The following is a 7,644-nucleotide window of genomic DNA, read 5'->3' on the forward strand; positions in this document are numbered from 1 at the left end:
CATGGGTGTTCGATTCATCACAATGTAACTAGATTATTGACTCTAGTGCAAGTGGGAGACTGTTGGAAATATGCCCTAGAGGCAATAATAAAAGGATTATTATTATATTTCCTTGTTCATGATAATTGTCTTTTATTCATGCTATAATTGTGTTATTCGGAAATCGTAATACATGTGTGAATACTTAGACACCAACATGTCCCTAGTAAGCCTCTAGTTGACTAGCTCGTTGATCAACAGATAGTCATGGTTTCCTGACTATGGATATTGGATGTCATTGATAACGAGATCACATCATTAGGAGAATGATGTGATGGACAAGACCCAATCCTAAACATAGCACAAGATCGTATAGTTCGTTTACTAGAGTTTTCCAATGTCAAGTATCTTTTCCTTAGACCATGAGATCGTGTAACTCCCGGATACCGTAGGAGTGCTTTGGGTGTACCAAACGTCACAACGTAACTGGGTGACTATAAAGGTATACTACGGGTATCTCCGAAAGTGTTTGTTGGGTTGACACGGATCAAGACTGGGATTTGTCACTCCATATGACGGAGAGGTATCACTGGGCCCACTCGGTAATGCATCATCATAATGAGCTCAAAGTGACCAAGTGTCTGGTCACGGGATCATGCATTACGGTACGAGTAAAGTGACTTGCCGGTAACGAGATTGAATGAGGTATTGGGATACCGACGATCGAATCTCGGGCAAGTAACATACCGATTAACGAAGGGAATTGTATACGGGGTTGCTTGAATCCTCGACATCGTGGTTCATCCGATGAGATCATCGAGGAGCATGTGGGAGCCAACATGGGTATCCAGATCCCGCTGTTGATTATTGACCGGAGAGCCATCTCGGTCATGTCTACATGTCTCCCAAACCCATAGGGTCTACACACTTAAGGTTCGGTGACGCTAGGGTTGTATAAATATGAATATGCAGTAACCCGAAAGTTGTTCGGAGTCCCGGATGAGATCCTGGACGTCACGAGGAGTTCCGGAATGGTCCGGAGGTGAAGAATTATATATAGGAAGTGCAGTTTCGGCCATCGGGAGAGTTTCCGGGTCACCGGTATTGTACCGGGACCACCGGAAGGGTCCCGGGGGTCCACCGGGTGGGGCCACCCATCCCAGAGGGCCGCATGGGCCAAAATGGGAGGGAAACCAGCCCATAGTGGGCTGGTGCGCCCCCCTAGGCCCACCCATGCGCCTAGGGTTGGAACCCTAGGGGTGGGGGGAGGGGCGCCCCACCTTGCCTTAGGGGCTACTCCACCCTTGGCCGCCGCCCCCCCTAGAAGATCCCATCTCCTAGGGCCGGCGCCCCCCCTAGGGGAGCCTATATAAAGGGAAGGGGGAGGGAGGGGGCAGCCATACCTTGAGTCTTGGCGCCTCTTCCTCCTCTGCTACACCTCTCTCTCGCAGTATACGGCGAAGCCCTGTTGCTGTGACGCCCTGCATCCACCACCACACCGTCGTGCTGCTGGATCTTCATCAACCTCTCCTTCCCCCTTGCTGGATCAAGAAGGAGGAGACGTCACGCTGACCGTACGTGTGTTGAACGCGGAGGTGCTGTCCGTTCGGCGCTAGGATCTCCGGTGATTTGAATCACGTCGAGTACGACTTCCTCATCCCCGTTCTTTGAACGCTTCCGCGCGTGAAATGTATGTAGATGCAATCCAATCACTCGTTGCTAGATGAACTCCTAGATGGATCTTGGTGAAACCGTAGGAAAATTTTGTTTTCTGCAACGTTCCCCAACATCTCCTCCCACTAAAAACGCATCGCCGGAAATCCTGAAATAAATCTAGGAATAATGCGAGCACCAGGATTTCAACCCTGATGGGTTGGGGATACCACTGTCCACCTTACCAACTCAACCCCAGGTTGATTCGCCGTTAATATGGGCCTTATACATGGCCTTCGAAGTAAGGGCAAATTTACGATATGTACCGGGATGGTCATAGGGGGAAGTACCCTGCTCTCACCTGTTGCGTCACAGCGCCGTCATCTTTCCTGTCGGTGGCGCCCTAACTTCATGGGTGCCCAATCGCATTCACCATGGTAACTAGAAGATACCCCGTATGCTACAACGAAAAATCATTAGAAAGTATTTGAATTCATATTGATAATGGTGTATGGTCTATGTTGAGAACTATCCAAGAGATAAGAATCCTCTATATCTAAATAACTAGCCCCCACTAACTATTTCTCACAACATGCAAGCATGCCAAATCATCCCACAAGATGCATGAGAAAAGCGAACCAACCTGTGGTTGGATGGTTAAAGGGATTGTGGTATTCCCAGCCCACCAGGGTTCAAATCCTAGTGCTCGTATTTTTTCCTGGATTTATTTCAGGATTTCCGGCGATGCGCATTCAGTGGGAGGAGACGTTCCCGTCGACGACAAGGTGTCTACGCTGACTTCGTAAATTTCAAGATGATATGCCGGCTCAGTCTTTCGGAGGTGCTCATAGGGGTAGGGTGTGCAGGTGTGCGTTCATAGGGCTGAGTGTATGCGCATGTATATGAGCGCTTGTGTCTGTACTGATGTTCAGAAAAAACATGCATGAGAAAAGGCTCATCCCTACTATCATATGTGTCTCAACATGCAAGCACGCCACCTCATCATTAAACATGCATGAAAAAAAAGACTCATCTCAACATGCAAACATAGTACATAAGAATTTTCATTCTTCTACTCCCTCCTTCCATCTATATAGGGCCTAATGCGTTTTTTAAGACCACCTTTGACTATTGACAAGATTAATAGTACATGAAATGCACAATATGAAAATTATATCATTGAAAGCTCCTTTCACATATGAATTTAACGGTGTGCTTTATGTAAGTTGCATGTCATATATTATTGCTCTAATATTTGATCAAAGTTAGCCTCAAAAAATGCATTAGGCCCTATATAGATGAAAGGAGGGAGTATGTTATTTATATTTAATAATTTTTTTACAACAATATAATAATTGAACATAATAAATTATATGTACTTTCAGTTTTAGCTTTTTATATTATTACTTCAAATATTCATGTTTCAAACGACGAATCACATTAAAATATGTTGTAAAATATTTCCGCAACAATGTGCGGGGCATCATCTAGTTTTAAAGTTATTGGTGGATCATCCTTGTCAAAGAAAAGACATTATAAATGATTCTTGTGATACCTAATATGAAAGAGGTTTGAATGTTTTAATGATCCTATATTTGGTCCGATGATAGCAGAAGATGCCAATATGACGTTAAACGAAAAGCTAGGTCAAGCGTGTGTTGAGTGTTGACTCAATCACCCAAATATAAGTGTGAAAGTGAACATGTCAATTTGCCGAAAGTTTAAATTCGTGGAACCTAATGACGACGCATAAGATGATGTATAAAAAGTTAAAAACTAGGCTGATCTGCCCTAGGTACTGCGTCAGCACGTGCTGCAATCTATCGGTTGGTGTTGGATTTGGAACTCCACAGCCTAATAGCGGACTTTGATGAGTTTGCAAACCACATGTCCAATGAATGGTAAGAGCAACTCCAATGGACCGACCCAAATGGACGGTGATTTCGTCCGTTTTTTCTCCGTTTGGGTCGGCCGCCCGTTCGGCGTCCGCCTTGTTTTTCATATCGGTCAGCAGCGCGCCCAACGCGCTGACCCATATGTGCAGGTGTGGCCGGCTAACCGTCCAATTGTGCATTGCATTCAGCATATTATGAAATGATAATTTAACAAACAAAATATTCCGCCCTAATAAATAGTATAGTTTACAGGCCAAATAAAAATAAAAATGTTTCACATAGTTTTACAAACGAATAAAAGAAGATACATCTATTGGTTGCCAACATGAGTCCACATATGCTTAACCAAATCACATATTGGGAATCGTCGGAGTCGCAAATGAAATTGTGGAAAAAGTACTCGTCGGCAGAGTCCATTTTCGTACCTTGGCAAACTATCGAACAGCTTGCGGGCGTCGAAGAAGGAGACGGCCGGCGAGGGGAGACGCGGCGCCCACAGACCAGCTAGCTGCCCTGCCGGCGTGCGACGAGTGTGACGGCGTCCGACGAGCATGCCGGTCGTATGTAGCTGGGGCGGCGAGGCGTCTTCTTGGTCGCGGGCAGCTGTGCGGTTGGGAAAGCGGCGGCGGGAACTAGTTTGCTCCCCGGCGGCGGCGGGCGACTGGGGGCAAGGGCGGCGTTGCTGGGCGGATGTGGAGGCGGCGGCAGCTGGAAGAGTCGCTGCAAAAATGGGCGGTGGCATCAGTGACGAAGGAGGCGGGGGTGAGGGTTGCTTGTTGGCCAGAGGAGGGAGGCCAATGTGCCACGGACCAGCGGGCCCGGGGACAGGAGTAGGCGAACGCACACACGTCTGTTGTGTGTCCACGCCGACGCAAATCAGGCTCAAAAATGGGCCGGGAATGGGTCCGCGCGTCCGTTTGGGTCGGCGCGTTGGGCCGCCTTTTCTGTCCGTACCGATCCAAACGAACGGCCGCGGACGAAATGGGTCGTTCTATTAAAGTTGCTCTAACAGCCTAATTGCAAAGGAGGCAGAGGAATTATTCCGAATAAAAGAGGGGGCAGAGGAATTAAGCGACGGCACGCATGTATGAAATCTGTCTGTCTGCCTGTGTGTCAGCGGCGGATCCAATGAATGGTGATTGCGAAACGAACGAGCTTCACGAGGAAACGATGGCGATCTCGCCGCCGTTGGGCGTTGGCCCATAACCCACTCACTCACTCTGCCAGACACCAAGCAAGGGAGGACGTGTGTCCACCTCAACCATTAACGTTCTCGGCAGTATAGCAGTTTACTTAACACTGTTGTGGTGTGGTGCTCGTGTCGTGTGTACCCGACCTTTAATTAATCGCAAATAAACGTGAGGACGATCGACCGGACGCAAAGTTTCTTCCGAAGTACTAAGCAGACGATACACAGCAGCCGAACACTGGACGATGCTTGATCTAGCCGCTGGATTCCACTTTGTCCAACGCATGCACGGTTGGATGAGTGCGATCGTGCACAAACCGGCTGAACAACGTCGTGTGTATAGCAGCACTCAAGTTTCTTTCTCTCAAGTCTCAAGCGTGAGGTGCCACCGACCCCGTCCCAGCGGTTTTGGGTGTACGTGTCTGTCTGCCATGAACTCATTACCGTTCACTGTTGATAGCAAACCAATTCCCAAGTTCCAGCGAAGAAGAGAAGTGGATGTCCGTGTAACCAACGCAACCTGCGAGAGATGGATGTTACGTAACGTAGTACGTACGAATACGATGTTAGTGTGGCAGACGGACGTGCTCGTGAGTTGTGAAGCTGAAACACCAATCTTGTTCTTAGATGGAGTAGGCAGCTAGTAGTGCAGAAAGTACTGCCAATCTTTTAGATTGCAGAGGAGATTTGGGTCCTAATTACTGAGCTCTAAATACTATAGGAGAAACGTGTGGCTATGTGGGCGTCCAGTGCGTCTCGTCCATTTCCGCTCCTGCCGACGGACAGGGACGGAACACCTCACTCGCTCACGCTCATGCTCGAGCCTATGATTTAGAGGTCACATGCAGCTTTAATTCGCTCAGACACGCAGCAGCAACCCAGCTCATCCCAAGCCTTCTACGGCTATAAGAACCAGCCAGCCCTCTACCGGCCAACACAGACCAGAGCAGAGCAGATCGAGCGCCTCCATTGCAGCAGGAATGGACTTCGGTACTGATGAGGGCCAGCACGGCCATGGCGACGGAGGCGACGCGGCGGAGTGGAAGAAGGTGGCGGAGCTGAGGGCCGTCGCCGAGGCCCAGGACCCCGCGGCCAAGGTAGCCTACCCTACCGCATCCATCCATCGTCTGCTTGATTCCTCGTCAGCTCGTCGCGTGAGTACAAGCCAGAATCTAACACGACACTAAACACCCGACATGACACAATGATACGGCTAGAGTAGAAACACTGTTGTCCAAAGTACTGACCCCTGTCACTGTCCTCGACTCCCTAAACCCATGACCACTTCATTTCCCAATCAGCACGGTCAAATTAGGTTGCTGTGCTAGCTTAATTAGCTGATAGTGGTTGGCTGGCCAATCACTCTTCTCATTTGCGAGGAGAGGAGATACGTCCAATCAGCACTCCAATCTTGATGGTCAATCATCCTTATAGAATTGGCCATCCAACCATGCATCGTACATATCGGCTTTTTTACTTGCTCTATTCTACGAGATTTTTTTTTCATGACTACCCGACATAAGCTTATGGCAAGGGAGGTTTTTGTTCAACCATGGATGGTGATGTAATCTTAAGATTGGGCCTCCATCTTAGGTTGTTGCTCTATTCTTACTTTTTTTGCAAGATAAATTATTTCATATTTCGACGTGTTGGCTGTCCATCTTGTTATGCAGAGGCCTGACATTTTGCTCAATGTGGTTGTATCAACTCAATATAACCATTGAATGGAAATGTCTTTGTAAAGAAAACATGTATCGTATGTGTGGGCAACAACAATCCACCTGTTGATCTACGCTATCGTGCACGTGTAGGAGGAGGACGATTTCGTGCTGCGCCGGTTCCTGTGTGCTCGGGACTACAACATTGGCAAGGCGTCGACGATGCTCCTCCAGTACCTCGCCTGGAAGCGTGTCACCAAGCCCCATGGCTCCATCTCCGGCGAGGAGGTGCGCGGCGAGATCGTAAAGAAGAGGGTCGACATGCAGGGCTTCGATCGTCTTGGTCGCCCCATGGCATATATCTATGGCGCACGCCACTTTCCCGCCCGGCGAGACCTTGACGGATTCAAGCGCTATGTAGCATATGTCCTCGACAAAATATGCACCAGGTACATCCATATATTGATTTTCCATACTAGCTAGCTACGTTTCATCAGCGAAATTGCTCTATGAACGACAAAACATGGACGATGTGTGGACGACAAGAAATCCAACGGCCGTTGCACCGCTGTGGGCATGCATGTGTGCGGCCAGATTATCACTGCCGTTCATGAGTCGTCTGATTTTGCCGTCCGTATAGCAATCTCCTTTCTTCAGTCGAGTTATTAATTGATGGGTTTGTCTTGGTCGTTATAGGTTGCCGGTGGGGCAGGAGAAGTTTGCGGCAGTGATAGACTTGAGAGGGTGGGGGTATGCAAACTGCGACATCCGAGGCTATGTGGCAGCGCTCGACATCATGCAGAGCTATTACCCTGAGCGATTGGGGCGTGTGTTCCTGATCCATGTGCCCTACATGTTCATGGCTGCATGGAAGATGGTTTACCCCTTCATCGATGACAAGACAAAAAAGAAGTTTGTGTTTGTCGTTGATAGGGACCTCGATGCCACTCTTCGGGACGCCATTGACGACTCCCAACTACCTGAGGAATACGGCGGCAAGCTCAAGCTATAGGGCCACAGTAGTTCAATGTCATGCAAGTCCATCTGACTAACGAACAATTAACATATGCAATTAAGGGAGCCCCGAAATAGCCATCGATGGAGCCTAGATGAGAGAAGCGACAATCCGTTCAATGGCAGGAGATCGACTCACCGTAGTCTAGACATAAATGCCATATGAGGCTATGCAACCACCCCCACTGACGTGTGCCCCTTTATGTATGTTTAGCTATGAGTGAATCCTACATAAATAATTCAGATGAATTTGATA

The 7,644-nt window shown here is 48.4% G+C and overlaps 1 protein-coding gene across 1 annotated transcript; it reads left to right on the forward strand.

The window, feature by feature from the left end:
* Nucleotides 1-5,623: 5,623 nt before the first annotated feature.
* LOC119289402 (phosphatidylinositol transfer protein 3-like) lies at nucleotides 5,624-7,644 on the forward strand. The gene is made up of 3 exons (XM_037568735.1): nucleotides 5,624-5,813; nucleotides 6,528-6,823; nucleotides 7,071-7,644. Exons 1-3 carry the CDS (start codon nucleotides 5,697-5,699, stop codon nucleotides 7,384-7,386), a joined length of 729 nt encoding a protein of 242 aa, XP_037424632.1. The 5' UTR covers nucleotides 5,624-5,696; the 3' UTR covers nucleotides 7,387-7,644.

This window comes from Triticum dicoccoides, chromosome 4A (assembly GCF_002162155.2).
Source record: "Triticum dicoccoides isolate Atlit2015 ecotype Zavitan chromosome 4A, WEW_v2.0, whole genome shotgun sequence".
NCBI classification, from domain to species: Eukaryota; Viridiplantae; Streptophyta; class Magnoliopsida; order Poales; family Poaceae; genus Triticum; species Triticum dicoccoides.

Coding starts and splice junctions, on each gene's coding strand:
- LOC119289402 (XM_037568735.1), top strand. CDS start 5,697: ATGGACTTCGGTACTGATGAGGGCCAGCACGGCCATGGCGACGGAGGC. Junction 5,814..6,527: donor CCCAGGACCCCGCGGCCAAG/GTAGCCTACCCT, acceptor GTGCACGTGTAG/GAGGAGGACGATTTCGTGCT. Junction 6,824..7,070: donor CTCGACAAAATATGCACCAG/GTACATCCATAT, acceptor TGGTCGTTATAG/GTTGCCGGTGGGGCAGGAGA.